Genomic DNA, 18118 nt, shown 5'->3' with positions numbered 1-18118 from the left:
GTATGGCTGGCTTTGCATCAAGAAATGTACATATAAACGCAAGGGTAGAGCAGTCACCTTAATAAAAAGAGATAAAAGAAGGGGTTAAAACTACACTTCTTCATCACTACCACTCTGAAACAGCTGTAGAGGTTGAAAAAGTCAAGGAAAAGGGTCAGGCAAAAGACACAAAACACCCTAAAGTTGACCTATAAGATCTTCCTGACAGCTGCAGCGGGTATTCTGAGGAACTGATACAAGCACCTCCCTCAGCTAGGGACCTGAAGAGATAGTGGACAGTGATTAGAAGAAAATCATTAACTGAAGTGCAACAGACTACATTTTTAATACTATAATCCAATACTGAAAAGCTTTTAGTGAAACATTATGGCCTTATGGTGAAAAGCATTGCTGAAGACAGTGATATGGTCCTTCTCCTAATAACAGTGGACAATATTAAGGGCTTGCATGGCTCACAAAAATGGATAACTACTGGAGGATTCTTTAGAAGGATATCTGTATAATTTTCTCCAGTGCATGGCCTGGTAAGGAAGGGCAGTCAAGGTCAGTCCCTTGTTCTTGGCTCTGATGTGCTCAAAAGCAATGGCTGTATAAAATGTTTTATTCACCACTCTCATAGGGTTTTTTGAGGGACAGGAGACAGAACTCACTCCTTTGTTTATGAATTCATGAAATCAATGACTGCTGCACTTCCTGCAGCAACTTCACAGGAACGTTGGCTCTCCTAGTCCCACACAATATTGAAGCAGTTGCAATGACATGGGTTTGTGAATCAATATGAACAATACCCAGAAATACAAAATAAAATCAAGAAGACAGCCCGGTTTGTCTTCCTGACTTTATTAGAGATAACCTGTAGTATTCGAAGAGCTGGCATGCTGTCAGCACCCTGCCTGTGTCGATTAGACTGAGAATTTGTATATGTTGGGGAAGCCTTGAAGGAATGGCACATGCCAGTAAAAAATAATATCCTTCTTCAATACTCATCTTTCTGGGTCTGTAACAGACATACAGTAATAATAACTATGAAAACCAACTAGCAGTATTGAAGCTTGGCATTTAATAAGTAGATGCCAGATCTTTTTCAAAAAAGTTACACACATCATACAGTCTGTATGAGACAAAGTACTGCAGTGCAGCATTGACAGAGGTCCTTCTAAATCACCAAGCAGAAAAAAATGTGGCTACATCGAAAATGCTGACAGAAAACCAACCTGAGGAAGAAAGACACATATAGCACTCTAGACTTTCTGTGAGACACTGCCCACAACCTGTCACAATAAATGTGTGAAAAAACATACTATTATGAAGTACAGCACTTCATATGCAGAAACAAATGTATTTATTTATTTTATTATTTGGCATTTGTTAAATGGGTTAGTCCATCTGGGCAGAAACCCATTTTCAGTGGAGACCCCAGGAGAAAAGCTCCTGAAATTGCAGAAAACAATTTACAGTATACAACACCCATAACAATTCACAAAACAAGTAATTACATTTCTAGCACAAGTAGTCCACATTACAAATTCAATTAGCACTGTCTATACATAGGTACAATACAGAGGGAGACAAGTTTACAGCACATTTCTGTTTAGCAAAGTAGCAAGAGTTATTAGGACTGAAAACTTGAAAGAAGGACAAAAGAGAAGAGAAGCAGTGAAATGAGAGGAGGATTAATCTTTGCAAGCCAGGCGAGTAGTTAGGAGGGAGGAAGACTACACTGAGATTATATCGGGTCATAACAATAGCAGGACCAGGATGAATGGAAGTAGTCTTTTAAGGTGGATTTAAAGGAGTTAGGATTTGTGATAGTTCTGACATGTAGAGGTAACTTATTCCAGACTGAGGTTACGGAATGACTGTAGGGAATTTTGCCAAAGTTAGAATTGCTTTTACTGACTTGTAACTGGTGCTGTAATGAGCTGTGAAATGCATGGTTAGGGATATATGGCTGGACGAGTGAGGAGAGGGAGGGGCAGGATGATGGTGTATACAAGACTGAATGAGTTAAGAGCAATTGGGGGAGCAGAAGTTGGTGTTGGAATTCAAGCCAATGCAGGTTTTTTAGGGCTATACAGTGATGAGTGCGATAATGTAAGTTAGCAGCAAACCTTTCAACTTTGTTATATGTTTGTTCTAAATTAATCATGAGATTAGATTGGAGGGATGTGAGTAAGGGGGCAGCATAGAGTAGAGCTGGTAGTAGGAGGGCTTGTGCTAGGGAGAGCCTGAAGGTAGTTGTGAGGTATTTCTTGTGTCTGTATACGAGGCGTAGTTTTTGATGTGTTTTTTGTGCATTGCTGAATATGTAGATTGAACCTTAGGCGCTCATCAGTTATGACACCTAAGAGTTTAGTGTCAGATTCTGTAGAGATGACTGTATTGTTTAGAGAAGAGAATGAGAAGGTAGCTTCATGATGTCGCATGGTTGTTGGAAGGAATATAAGTTGTTTTGTTTTCCTGGGGTTTAGTATAAGTTGGTTGGAGTTGAGCCAGTTTTCTACAGAGTGAAGAGATTCTTGTGTAAGGGTGTGAAGGCAACTGATGTCTTTAGAGCAGGAGATGATTGTGGAATCATCAGCATACTGAAAAACAGTAGAGCATGTAAAAGCCGCGGTGATGCAGCGGTAGCATTGTCGCCTCACAGCAAGAGGTTCTCCCATTCGATTCTCAGCTGGAGCACCTTCTGTGTGGAGTCTGCATGTCGAGTAGCATTCGAAAGACATGCGTGAAAGGGCATGCCTTCATTGAAGGTTGGGCGTCGAGCTGGCACCTCGGCACCGTGAAAATCTGCTGCCAATCATTAGCGGACAGGAGTTCCGCTGTGGAGACCCCTAACCGGGAAAAGCCGAAGGAAAAACAACATGGACAAGCAGAGTGAAGGTTACTGAAGAAGATATTAAACAGAAGGGGTCCAAGAATGGAGCCTTATGGTACCGCAGTGTGAACAGGTGGAAAGGAGGAGAGGTTAGATTGCTATTTTACAGCTTAGAATCTCTTAGTAAAGTAGCTGGAGAACCAGGAGAGTGTAGAGTTACAGAGGTTGAGAGATGCTAGCTTAGGAAGAAGTAAACTATGAGAGACAGTATCGAAGGCTTTGGATAAATCAAGAAATAAGCAGGAGATGAGCATGTTTTTATCACGTGATGTGGCTATTGTATTAGTAAAGGAAGTAAGAGCAGTAGTAGTGCTGTTTTTGGGGCAAAAGTCATGCTGTGTGGAGGTTAGAAGGTTTTCTTTAATAAGGTAGTCAAGGAGTTGTTAGTGAATGCAGTTTTCTAGAATTTTAGATAGTGGAGATAGTATAGCGATGGGTCTGAAATTTGAAGGGTCTGTTTCGCTTCCACCTTTATGTAAAGGTATGATATAGAACTTTCTCCAGATATCAGGGATTATATTTTCCTTGATGGATCTGTTAATCAAGATGGAGATATTTAGCATACTAATAAAAGTTTCACAAGCACTGTTCCCCAACTCAGACGGATACATACTGCCCAGAAAACTGATATTATAGATACTCACATATAAGATACAAATACAGAGAAAGATGTTGGAAAATATGTTGGCCACTACACTGAGATATACATACACCCTACTCTCAGATAGCTGGCTAAATGTGCTCTCTCTGTATATAGTGACAGATATGTTCCCTATATAGATGTACATGTAGTGTTGCAACCTGTCATGTTGTGAATGAGACAATCACAGATAAATGACTTGCATCCCTTTGCCCACATTAACTGTTAGTGGGAAAGAAAATATCCCAGTTTGCTGGTATTACTGTAACTGTTAACATGGAGTCATTAACACTTTCTTTCCTGCTCACAGTTAATGTAGAGAAAATTAAGATTTACTCTTATGCCGAATGCCGGCACTGCCCTGATACTCTTAGCATTGCTGGCTTGCTTAGTGCTAGCAGATTTTGCGGTCTTTTTCCCCCAAATTCAGTCTTTCAGACCTTGTTACATTTGCAGGATATTGGTGTGTTACTTACTATCTTTTAGGTCCATTCCCCAAATTCACCATAGCAATTTGGAGAACCTCAGTAGCAGAGGTACTAGTCTAGGATGATCATTGCATAAGGTGCTAATGTGGTGCGTTAGGCTGTAGGAATATTGAATACTGAGGCTGTCTTTCCCCTCCAGAATACAATCTGTGGTCACTGGTTCTATTTCCTTCTTTGTTGTGCTGATATAGTCTTGACTGACTCTCTCTCTCTCTTAGAATCATAGGAGATTACTAGCATATCAACCCGAAGGTCATTTCAAACATAGCTGTTTCTTCCCAATGTAATACCATAGAAATGTTAGTTAATACCCAAGATTGCATTTAGTAATGACTGCCCATGTCCAGGAGGGTTGTGAGCACTATTCCTGGTAAGAATTTATGGTGCCCCATCCACTCATCCAAGTTCCTCTTGAACAGTGTCAAAGAGGTGCCCTGTTTCACATGAATAAGTAGCCTATTCCAAAGATGTGGTAGTCTGTGAAAGCTAAATCTGTCCCTCAAGCATGTCCTATTTAAGTCGCAGGCCATCTCCAGAAGGGGTAAGCCCTACTCCCGTTTGATTTACGGATATGCAGCAAGTTCATCAGGTTTGGGTCTGAGATTGCACTGTAAACCAGCATAAGTCTCCCTTAAGAAGTCTATACAATACAGAATACAGTGACAGGGACTTTATTCAGTATGTGTAAGGCACATGCTTGAGTCTCTTGATTTTCTTAGTAAGAAACCTCTGAGGTCTGTTCAATTGCTGCAGGTGCTTTGTACGGTACATGCCAAATGGGGTATTGTACTCAATTATGGGCCTGATTAGTGCCGAGTATAGAGGAGTTATAACCTCTTTTGCTCTTGAGGTGATGCCTTTACTAATCAAGTGTTCTATGTAGAAAGCCTTCCTTACTACAGCAGACACATGGGGGTCGAAGTTAAGGTCACAGTCAACTTGTGATCCCAGGTCCCTTACCACTTTGTGGGTACTTGGAGTATTGTTGTTTATTTGATAGTGTGAAGAGACATTGTTTGTGCCAAGGGAATGATGATGCATTTCTTTGTATTCAGTTTGAGATTGTGACTAAGACACTAGTTGTTGGTTTGTGTAAGACCCTCCTGGAGTATACTGACATCATTCGGGGATTCAATAATTGCACCCAGTTTGAGTTGTCTGCAAATCTGGTCAGCCACAACCCCTTAGTTTTAACCTGAACTTCTGAGAAGTATATATCAAACAGTAGGGGGTCCAGAACTGACCCCCTGTGGCACCCCATCGGTAACAGGTCTGCTGGCTGATGTGGAGTCACCCACTTTGACAGTGTGTGCCTGGTTTGTGAGCCAGTTGGCAACCCATCTTACAACAAAGGTGTTTACATTCAGTTTCCCAAGTTTATTGGTAATGCCTGAGTGAGGGATTGTGTTGAAAGCCTTTACCAGGTCAAAGTATGCTGTGTGCACAGATTTTCCTTTGTGAATGTCCCTGGTCACATTTTCAAAAAAATACGCCAGATTTAACAGGCAGTATCTGCCCTTGATGAAGCCGAATTAGGTAGGATCCAGGGTTTGGAGGTCACCTATGTCTTTACTTGTGAGGTCCATAATGATACATTCTATGGCCTTACAGATGAGGCTGGTCAGGCTTAGGTGTCTGCAATTCCCTGGGTCTGTTGCTAGGCCACCTTTGTGGAGGGGAATAACTGTTGCTGTTCTCCATTCCTCAGGAACAAAGCCTGTGGTTAGACTATGATTGAAAAGGGTACTTAATGTGATGCTAGTTCATATTTTAACCTGTTTAGAAGACAGCCTGGAATGGCGTCTGGTCCTATAGAGGATATTTTTTGCCTTGAACAAGGCTTTGATGACCTGTTCTACAGATATGCGGGGTGGGGGGAGGAGTTTGGGGGAAGGTTTGTGACAGGTTTGGAGGGGATAAGGGAGATAAATTTTCACCAAACCTATGCACTAGCAGGTTTGCTGTCTCTATGGGGACAGTGTGTGTGATACCATTGGTCACTAGTTCTGGACATGCTTGGGCCCTACCTTTTAAGCTATGTACATAGCTGTAAAAGACTTTATGGTTATCCTTGGCTGTGCTTCCTAAGTTTTTCTCAAAGCAGCCCTTAGAGGATTTGACAAGCCTTATTTGCCTGTTGAAGCTGAGGAGGGTGCTTTTCCATTGTTGTTGTCTCGCCTTTGTTTTCTTGAATAGCAAATTTTTGCATTTATTGAAGTTTGTTGATGCTGGATGTTCACCATGGTAGCTTGTTTTTACTTGGGGCTCTGGCTTTTATTCTTTCTGGTACAGCCAAGTCTATACACTTATGTAAGTAATTGTACAGGCCTGTAGTGTAAGCTTCAGTGTAGTTACCTCTTCCAGCTGGGAGCAGGTCTCAGAATGCATTTATACCTTCACCTAAGAGGGTATAGTTTGCCTTGTTGAAGTTTTTTAGTCTGATTTCACTCACTGTAAGTTCTGGTGTTAGTGTCAGCTTAAAGGTGACTGATTTGTGGTCAAATTTAACTAATGAGGGTCTGACAGTTGCAGTAGTGCATCTGTTTGACATGTTAGGGAGGACCAGATCTAGTATGTTTGTTCCTCTTGGGGTATGAACAATTTAGGTCATCTGAGTTAACAGAGACTCAAAGAACTTTTGCACTAGTGATTTAGGACTAGCGCAGGTTTAACCAGTTGATGATGGGATTAATTGAAATCCCCTATAACCAGACTGTTCTGTAATATTTAGTTGGTCTCCAGTTTGGTCAAGTAGGCTTTCATGCACTGCATGACCCATGGAAGGGGATCTATAACTGGCTGTGACTTGAATAAAGGTCTTACCCACTCTTACCTGAACTTGGAGTAACTCCATGGAGTTCTCCAGTCTAACTAGAAAGGGAGGTGAATTTATCTTGAATACAGACAGAAGCACCACCTCTTTTGGTTCTCACACATTCACTGTAGTCTGAAGGTGTGGAAGGTATTGTAGCCTTGCAAGGCCGGGGTATTCTCTAAGGCCTTGAACCAGGTTTCTGTGACTGCACAGACATCTACATCTTCCAGGGACAGAAGTGCTTCCAGGGTGTGTGCAGTTTTTGGTTTAAGTTCCTAGCATTTAGCAGGTTGACCCTTATTTTGCTACGATTGGCAAAGTTCACATCAGTAAGTTTGTTTTTGAGACTAAGAAAGGCACAATGGGTGAGGCAAGAGCCTTCGCCAGCAGCCAGAAGCTTAGAGGTGCCAGGTGCAAAATGTCTCTGGCAAAGCAGCAAGGTTTATCGACCTTGGCTTCCTGGGCTGACAGGAAGTGGACCCCCTTTAAATGACATCAAAAATTAAGCCAATTATTGAAATAAATCATTTTTTGTTCATACTGCGGCATCATTCTACGTGAGGGCAGTATGCTGCTCAAGACTAGGGACATACCTCCTTTGACCGGGAAAGTATTAAGGATGACGGCTACCACTAATGTGCTACAGCTGTATTTGAGGGAAAATCTGTTGAATTGATCTGTCCAGCTATGGCGCACAATTGTGCGGTGCTGTGTGATGCACAAACAAGCAGAAACCAGGTAGGATTATACCTCTCTCAACCATCCTTGATAAGCAGAATGTCCCTAATTTTGCTTCATTTTTGCCCTGCCCCAAAAATTATCTTCTGGTAAACTACTGAGGATTGTAACCAGTCAATGCGGACAATAAATGTTCATACTTCTTACTGTTCAGAAAAAAATATGGCCATGTTGATGCAAACTTATTGTTCTATTAACTTTTTAAGTGAGTTGGTGTAACATTTAAAATGTCTCTGATTTTGGGCATTTGTCCCCCAATTAATTCTACTTTGTCCAGAATTGTAGAGTAAACAGGTTACTTAGGTATGAGCCAGGAGCAAGTGGCATAAAAATTAAATTAAATTTATAAGATCGGTCACTGTTTGCCATGTTCTGTCAGAGGGATAATACAGTGAAAAAGAGAGAAATGGATGAGAGGATAAAATGTGGAGAGAGAAAGAAAGAGTGTGGGGGGCAGATCGATTGAAAGGAATGTGGGTGGGAGAGAAAGACAAATAGAAATGTGATGGGGGTTCAGGCCATGATTAGACTGAAAGTTTGAAAAAAAAACTTTAAACCACACTACACTGCATCTAGAAGCAATGGCGTCTGGGGATTTATCAGCCACCAGACCTCCAGCTTAATTAAATTTTCTCCACAGTTATTTCAGAACAGTCTTAATCCCACCCAGTATGATATCATATGTTTGGCCACACCTTTGTTTCACACTTTGGAGAATTGAAAAGGTGGGAACCTTATACAGATGCTGACTTTGTATATCATGCTCTGTCAAATCCTCTACCATATCATTAGTTTGATTTGTTGAATTTCCTAATAGGGACATCATACATGTAGAGGGCAGTTATGATATCAAAGTTTGCACAGTGCATAGTAATCCTATAAACTTACAAAAATGAGGCTGGTCACTATGTGTGCTGCATTCTTTATTCAACGAACAACATAAACATGATGTTCTCAGCACAAAATGCCTTTGAAGTTGGTTGATTAATGTTTAGGTACATAGCAATCTTTTAGCTGACTTTGAACACAATTACTGCAACCTGCCCATGCCAGACTGATATTCATCATGCTGAGACTTGCAAGTAAACATCACCATGCATGGTAGGAGTAAATCCTGGCATGTCTGCAATTGGATACAAGTAACTTCTTGGCAATGTCATACTTTTAATATTTTAGACCAGAGGAACATCAGTCAGATGTCCCTCAAAATTAATAGACCATACTTGAAAAGAGAAACAAAAGTCTTTGCAAAAAACAGGACCATCCAGTTAAAAATCTGGTCATCTAATTTACAAAACATCTGAATACCAAATATCATATAACTTTTCCTGCTTCTGGTAGGAATGTAGGATACTACTCAGGAACAAAGTGACAAAAATTATAGAAAAATACAAGCACATTATCAAAGAAATAACATACAATCTACAGATTTTAATGAATGGTGACAACTGCCATCAAACTTCCACAGGTAAATAATAGACAAGTAAAAATTGTGTACCAGCAGAAGAATACTTAGATACAAAAGCAACAGGATGACATGAAAATCCAAAAACTAGAGAGTTTATTCATAGTTAAGCACTTTTGTGAATGCCAGACTTTTTCTGGACTATAAACTAAACACCAAACCTTCCAACTAAACAACAACATTATATGAGTTAATTAATTGATAAATATAACAATTAAACAAATAATCAACTGAATTATTAAAACATTAAAGCTAGAAATAAGGGTTTTGGCATAACTGACTGTTATGTTGAGTTAATATTGTATTATTTTATGTGCAACGTTTGACTTTTTTATACACCTAGGTTTTTATAATTCTACCAAGTTTACAGAGTGAAACATTGTAGGGGATTACTATAACACCAGTCATCCAAATAAAGGAAGTACTCTGTTGTAAAAAGCCAAGCAGTCTGTACCAAGGATACTCCAAACAGCATTTCATTACTGGGTGGACTCAGAATACAATGGACAGGGCCTGATCAGATCGTAAAGAAACAATGATTCAGCTAAACATGGAACTTTGTGACAAAAAGTGTGGCAGTTTGGTAAATCAGGAAAAGAAAATTATGCCATAAAGAAATGACCTAACAAATTCTTTAAGGCAGGTAATATGTGAAATCAAAAAGGAAATGGTAGCTTACACCAGCAGTCAGACATTTCTCTTTGCAGGAATTTCAAAAAAGTATACTGAACACGTACATAAATCAAAACTGGTTAGTATGTACAGAAAGTACGATAAAAATATAAATGCATGTATATGACTTCAATAAAGCCAACAGATCTTTTGACAATGGCAAGTAAAATATGTATTAAATGTACATAGTATTCAACACTAACCAGTAAAATTCCCTCCAATTACGTAAGGTATGACTCCTTCAGGCCATATTCTTTCTGCCCTTGATGTTGCAGCTCTGCGTACCCTTTGCTGAGATTCTGAATTCCTGGAAGACTGGGTTCTGTTTATCTTCTTCCTTTGTCTCCTAGTTATTGAGTTATTTGGTCTTTCATCTGGAAAACACAGTTCAATTATTGTTTAAATCTTTAAGGTCAGACACTTAAGGGAAGCTGTCTATTCTCTACAATAACGTTTAAAACTGTGACAGATAAACTAATCCAGAATGCACACGTGGTCTATTACTATTCTGGTGCTGATCAGTGTACTGCTGAGCTAAATCAGCTCAACACATTCATGCCAGCTAACTGGCATTTCAGGAACAGTTAAAGACCTAATAAAATGTTTAAGGAAGCTAATATTTAATTCTGCAATAACCTGCTTAATAAGTCTAAAACTTGTCTGCACACTGAAAACAGCTTAAGTGCCATCAAGACACTGTGGCTATTGTACATTCTTTCCAAAAATTCCAAGAAAGCTACATTCAGAGTTCCCCAATCTAACTAGACCCTAAAGACCTATCGCTTTGCATAAATAACATAGGTTTCATATTGACATATGCTTGTGATTTTAGTGATGCATTTTTACAATGTCTAGAAAAAGGTTCACTGATGTTATAGTGGGTTTATTGAGTAATTATTGTTTTACTTACTCATTTACATATTTGAGAAAATCAATATACATCAAAATGAACAGAGTATTCAACAGTTAAAGTCACAGCACAATTACATTGATGTTCAGGGAGGCCTTGGTTCAAGTCTGGGTAAAAGTAGTTACTTCATTCATTTCTATTTGTTTGTGTCTCACAAATGCATGTCTACCGCATACCTTCATGATTAGTGAGTGTGGAGTTCAACAAAACACTACCCTATCATACCACTGACAGAGTCTTGCAAATTGAAACTTTAGTTAGAAATTTAGTCTGGAAGAACTGCTATACTTCATAACATGTTACATTTGGTATTGTTAATGGTAACACAAGTACATATTGAAATCACAGTGGCTCTCAAACTCTTAATTTTTGGAATATTAAGGTAATGCACTTCTGTCCACTTGGTTGCCAAAACTGAAGAATAAAAAAAATGTGTTGCAGCTCTGTAAACTTGGCACCTAATAATAAAAGTGCATCCAGCATAATGAACCACCAGTGCTTAAAGAACTATATAGAACATTTGTGGTCACCAAATAACTCAAGGGGCCTGAAAAGTTATGGTATAACCTGTTTGGAAAAGATCATGCATCTGGCATGCAACATTTTTCCTAGAAAGTACAGTAAACATCTCCACAAAAATTACAAAAAAAAACATTGGTGGGGACTGGTGAAAACAGAACACATAACGTTCAGAAAAATGCTTTTAGCCTCTCCAGGTAGATCAATGAGGATTTGACTTTACCTGCCAAGCAGTGCACAGTGTAAGTTCATATTCATATCAGGTTCACTTATGGACTGACAAGGTAGGAGACTCCTCCAGGCAGATCAAGATCTTGGATTTACTTGACATAGGTTTCATATTGCTTTCAGTATGTAATTTCATGTTTGAATCAGGTTCTCTTGGGGACCACCTGTGGTGGTGGCTGGGAAGGGGTAATGCTCAATCACTTGATGGCCTTCTTTAACAATGAAAAACACCTGAAAGATTTGTGAGTAGTCAGCATCTTTATGTGAATGATAATTGTCAAGTAACTGTTTTTTTCTCACAGGAACACACTGACCTTTTATATTTTTGTCAGTGTCAGTGGTGCAACAGGTAGCACACTAAACTTTGGTGCAGAAGGATGTAGGTTCTAGTCCTGCACAAGATAGATCAATTGTTGACACTACAATACACCATAAGGGTGGGTGTTGAACTCCTGAATATGCTATCCTTCAGAGGAGGCATTAAAATGCATCCCTATCTGTTTGAGTTGCTGGTAGCTCAGGTGGATATAAAAGATTCTACACAACACCTATTGACTGAATACACACACAAACACACATATATATATATATATATATATATATATATATATATATATATATATATATACACACACACACACACACACACACATACATACATACATACATACATACACACACACACACACACACACACACACACACACACACACACACACGCTTTTACATATCTATATATACTCATTTTGATTCATTTTCAGACTTTATGTATCAAAACTTGAAGTTTCTATATCAACCCCCACTCCTTTTTCCAAAACCATAATTTAATTTTCTTTAGTATAAGTGACAATACCCATTCCATTAAACATAATTTCATTGATTCATTCCATATTATGCAAAATATTTTATGTAAATATATCTTCAAGTTTATACATATATTTTCATAATATCCAAATTCAATCATGTCCATTTTATACCTTCATAATTTTAAATACTTTCAAAAGTTTTCTAAACATAATTTTACACATTTTTTTAACTTTCTCACATTTTAAGAAAATGTGTTCTCTTGTTTCTTTTTTCCCCACAATATAAGCATATACTTTCATTTTACTTTTTATAGACATATTTGCCTTAACAGATAACTTCTTTATTCCCAACGTCCAGAAAAAATCTTGCCATTCAATATTGTACTTGCACCACCTGCTTCTTTCTTTAATTGCTTTAATCTTTGCTTATAAGACATTTTCCCATGGATTTATAAAATATTTCTTCATGCCTTTTTATCTTCTTCAGCTTCATCAATTTGATTTTCCACATTCTTATCTTTTGTTCATAATTCTCCATTTCTTAATTTGCATATTCATTTTTTTAGCATTTCTTATATTTTTCCCAAAACCCCTTACAGGTATACTTTAATAAAATTGTCACTAACTTCTCATTCTTTTCACTTAGCCATTTAAATACCTTATATAAGTTTAATGAAGCAGCATACACTATTGGATTTATCATACGTAATTCTCCATTTTCCTAATCCCCATATAAGACACCCCTTTTAAAAGGCTTTAGTCTTGACCCCAAAAAAAGGAAAATATTTCTTACAACAGTTTTTAAAATCCTCTAGAAATCATGATAACACTAGACAAATATGCTGTTTTCCTAATAACAATGAATTAATCAAATATACTTTTTTCATGTACATTAATCTATATGTTTTCCACAATATAGAAATATATTTTATTTCTGTTATTAATTCTTCTCCTTTCTTATGGTCTTCTTTATCAAAGTGTATCCCTAAAACATATATTTTCTTCATACAAAACTGAATACCTGCTATTTTTATTGCATCACCCAATCCTTTACTCTTATCATACCTCTTTCTCTTAAACTTTCAGCTAAATAAATAATCAATTATTTTCTCCACTCTTTATGTTTAGTTGTTATAATATCATCTGCATAAGACATCACTACTGAAATTTCAACCTCTACTTGAATTTCATAAGTTGTATTCTTCATTTTCTGATTTACATCTCTAACTACTGTATTTATAACTAAAGCAAATAAAATACTGCCCATGGGACACCCTTGCCTTATACCATTATTCTTATCTATGTCTTTACTTGTATATCCATTAATTAAAACCCGTATTTTATGATTCTCATAGGCTGTTCTGCACACTTGCTTGACCTTATTATTAATAATGTACATTTCCATTATTTTCCACAAAATGTCATGCTGTATAGAATTGAAAACTTTATTAATATCACACACCATAAGTTTTACATCTTCTTTCTTTCTATACCATTTATAATTTGTCTCACTATAATTAGCAATTCTTGACATCTCTTTCCTCTTATACCATAAACAATTTTCTCTATGGCATACTGCATCTTATTTTCACATCTCTTTTGTATTATTTTCATAAATATCTTATAATCTGTATTATTTAAAACTACTGGCCTCCAATTTCTTATATCTTCTCTTTCTCCCTTTTACCATATAAATAAATGTAATATTCCACTACATGATTCCTTATATTTTAATCCAGCATTCAACAATTCATTAAATAGACATATTAAATAGTTTTTTACCATCCTTTTAAATTTTTTAAACATTTCATACCCAATGCCATATGGGCTTAATACTGATTCTATATTTAACCATTTAAATATTTTTTTCTAATTCATGTAACAATCTCTTTTCCAAGTTCTCTAGTATTTTGCTCAGAGAATTTTTTAACTTTCTACTCCTTGTCTCTTTTTACTAAACATCTTTTCTACATAATTTACAACAAATTCCATAACTTGTGGCTGACTTTTCTTTTTATTACATTCTTTGTCTTTCATTTCGCCCATTACACTTTTATCCTGTTTACTATTTTACTTAAGTTGAAACTTTTCTCCCTTGTAAAAAATACTACTGTTTATAAAATTGTTCTGTAATTCTCTCATAATTTGTCCTATAAATCTATTTTTTCATAATGTCTGTTTTTTACATTTATCATCTGTGCATTTTAGCATATTCCTGTTTTTTTCTTTATTTTTTCCAAAATAAAAAAAAATTTCTTTTTTTTTCTTTTAAAAGCAATCCACCATTGCAACCAACTGACATAAAAAGCCCTTGTATCATTATGATACTTTCATAATTATCTAATATTTTCCGTTCCTTTTTTATTCCATTCCTTGTCATTTATTCTTTTTATAACTTTTCCTGTCTTTATGTATTCTTCATTATATAACATTCTATCCATGTTGTGAAATGATATGGAAAAATGTCATAATACTTTCTTCTTCCATTATACATACTCTCTCTGATACTAAGAAATACTTTATTTCAGTTTTTAAAGTACCTCCATGCATGTCTCTGTTTTATGTTCCATATAACTAATTTTTTGCATGTTACTTCCATCATCTTTTTACATCTTTTCCTCTTTTCAGTTTTCCCTTAATTAACTGAAATATCATGTAATTACAATATCCATTAACAAAAACATAATCCAAATTCCCACTTTATCAGTTACATATGCATGTATTGCAATAATTCTATACACATTTTCTTGCCATTTTAAATCTATAATAGCTTTTCTTCCCATTTTACTAATATAGCACCTACATTTTTACTATATTTCTACACAGAATTGCTATTCCTGAACACTGTTTAAACCCTGTGTTCTACATTATTTCCCAGTCCCAAATTTTTGTGTCAGTTGTCTTTCCTCCTGTATCAAAATCCTTATATCTTCCAAAATAATTATAGCAACACCATTCTAAAATTGCTATTCTTCTAATATTATTTTTCATACTATTGACATTCACAGAAACAATTCTTAAGTTATTACTTTCTCTATTTCTTAGTTTAGGAGATATCGACCTGTACTAATTCCTTATAAGACAGACATCATCCATTCCCTTTCTTTTTTCCCTTTATGTTAATAGCTTTAAATTGTGTTTTTCCATATTTAATTATGCCAATAGAAGTTTTTCTTCCTCTTACCAGTTTCCAACTTACATCTTCTTCATCACTTACTTTTGATTTTCTCTCTAATTCATCTCTTTTATTATTTGTTCATCATCTCCCTTTTTTTCTAAAGTTTCATCTATTTCTGTTCAGCATCTTCCTTTTTTCTAAGGTTTCATCTACTTCTGTCTCCTCTTCAGTCATTTATTATCTCTCTCTTTACCTTGATATATGACACTTAGCGCATCCTCTTTCTTTACAATCCATAAATTCATAAATGCCCCTTTTCTAGATTTATAACATTGAAGTTCACATTTTGTTTGCTTCGTGCCCTGCTTTACCACATATATAATATTTCTTCTAGTCACAACTATTAACTAAATATCCTTTTCCATAAAAATAACAAGCCTTTGGTTGTCCCCAATATTTCACCATACTCCTGTGACCAGCAACATTCATAACACTTGGAATATGTATTATTTTATTCATTTCCATTTTCAGAATAATATTACAACCCCATGTACCAGTCCATAAACCCCGATTGTCATAAACTTTTGAAATGTCTATTTCTTTGCATACATTTTTAAATATTCTTCTAAAGTCTCTCTATCCACTTCCATTCAGAATGTTGTCCACATTCTTTTTGTCTCTCAAAAAGATGCCCCTATTATATGCTCATTCCAAGGATTGTCATTCTTTTTTCATAGACTTAAAATTTTTCATGTCCTACAGAGTCTCAAAAAAAGTCATAAAATGTCACTGTTAGAATAAATGCTCTTACTTCTTGTACTTTTTTACCAGTGGTAGAATTACATTATCCCATACCGCGTATCTGTTCAGTTCCTTTTCCTTTTTACTTTGTATTCTTACTACAAGCTTTCTTTTCACACTGTCTTCTTCTATTTTTCTATGTCTCCCTCCTTCCTGTGTAACTATTTATTTTATTTATTTATTTTATTTTACATTTGTTGACCGGGATAGTCCGACTGGATGCATGTCCATTTTCAGCGGAGGCCCGGGGAGAAAAGCTCCAAGGGTAAGCAGATACAACATTACATAATACCAGCATTACATATTACAAACAGACTATTTACAGAGATTACATAAGTAAGCAAGTTAAACAAGTTCCACAGGTTACAGTTAGTCCTGAGCACAAGTCAAGATTAAATTAAATTACACAGTAAACTGGTTAACAGATTTTTACACATTCGAGTTAGCCTGGCTTGATACATTGACATACCCAGTTAAGTGACAAATGTTGTTTGAGTCTAGTTTTAAATTGACCTAAGGTGGAAAGTAAGGTAATATCAGCTGGAAGAGAGTTCCAGGATCTACTTACAGAGTTTGCAAAGAGAGAATCACCGGCTGTGTTATTAATTTTGCTAGTCTGAATTAGTAGTTTGTTAGAGGATCGAAGCAGTCTAGGATTGTTATAGGGGGTGATAATATTTTTAAGTGCAGGAGTATTGTCCGGATTATAGAGGATTTTATAGGCCATAATCAGATGGTTATACTGGATTAGGCTAGGTAGTTCAAGCCAACCAAGCTGATTTAGATTGATGCAATGATGTGCCCTAAAAGGCAGCCCAGTGGCAAACCTGGCAATGTGGTTGTAGCAAATTGAGAGTTTGTTAAGGACAGTCTTGTTCAAATTTGAGAGTAGAGGGGATGCATACAGAAGGGTTGAAAGAAGGTGAGAGCGAGCTATAGCAATTTTAGCTGGAGGGGTTAGGAAGGTTTTTATTCTGTAAAGTGACCCTAGTTTTTTATTGATGGTTTTGATAGTTTGGTTAACATGTAGGTCAAATTTGAGATTATTGTCTATGATGACACCTAATAGTTTTGTAGATGGGTCAGGGGAGATTATTGTGCCATCATTTGATTTTATGGTAAAGGTGAAAGCGGTAGACCTATGTGTTGGTGAAAATAACAGCATTTTTGTTTTTTTGGGATTTAGGATCAGACGATGTTCAGAAAGCCAGTTTTCTATTCTATTAAAGGTGGTTTGGGTAGCTGACCATAACTCTACTGAAGATGTGGCTGAGCAAATCAGAGTAGAGTCATCAGCATATTGGATACAGCTGACTTTTGGGATGACAGTATAAAGGTCGTTAATGAAGATGGAGAACAGCAAGGGCCCTAGTATAGAGCCTTGTGGTACTCCGAGGGTGTTAGGTAGAAGGTTAGAGAGTTTGTTCTGCCAGAGGACAGCCTGCTGTCGACCATTCAGGTAGGATTGAAACCATTGGAGGGCTCCAGTATCTAGACAGAATGTTTGCAGGGTGTGGATTAAAGTTGGTGATCAACCATATCGAATGCCTTGGAAAGATCCAAAAGAGGGCTGAGGATATATAATTATTGTTGCGATTATGGTTTATGGTGTTAGTAAAGGCTAGGAGGGCTGAAGTAGTGCTGTGATGAGGATGGAAGCCATGCTGAGTGTCTGCCATAAGGCGATTTTGGATTAGGTGGTGCATGAGTTGTCTATGAATACATTTTTCCATAATCTTTGCAAGTGGAGAGAGTATAGCTATTGGCCTATAATTGGAGAATTCAGTAGAGCTGCCTGCTTTGTGAAGTGGGATTACATAGGATATTTTCCAGATGGTGGGAATTTTAGCTTCTACTATGGTTCGATTGATTAGTATTGAGACGGGGTAAGCAATAGCATCAGCTGATTTTTGTAGGTACTCGGCAGGGAGTTGATCAGCAGAAAGTGTAGTGGGTTTTAATTTTATGATCAAGGTACGGATAAGTGAAGTGGCAACTGGTTGGAAGCTGAATGCAAGTAGGTTTCTAGGGGTGCTACTT

General features: G+C 36.8%; 1 protein-coding gene across 1 annotated transcript in view; it reads right to left on the bottom strand.

The window, feature by feature from the left end:
- TLL2 (tolloid like 2) overlaps positions 1-18118 on the bottom strand; it is a 2712623-nt gene that overhangs the window by 1239942 nt on the left and 1454563 nt on the right. The window contains exon 4 of the mRNA XM_044056577.1: positions 9900-10070. Within this exon, the coding sequence (XP_043912512.1) occupies positions 9900-10070 (171 nt within the window). The remainder of the gene's footprint in view (positions 1-9899; positions 10071-18118) is intronic.

Source organism: Protopterus annectens, chromosome 14.part0, assembly GCF_019279795.1.
Source record: "Protopterus annectens isolate FY-2018-M chromosome 14.part0, PAN1.0, whole genome shotgun sequence".
NCBI classification, from domain to species: Eukaryota; Metazoa; Chordata; order Ceratodontiformes; family Protopteridae; genus Protopterus; species Protopterus annectens.
This window is presented reverse-complemented; position numbering and strand designations above follow the sequence as displayed.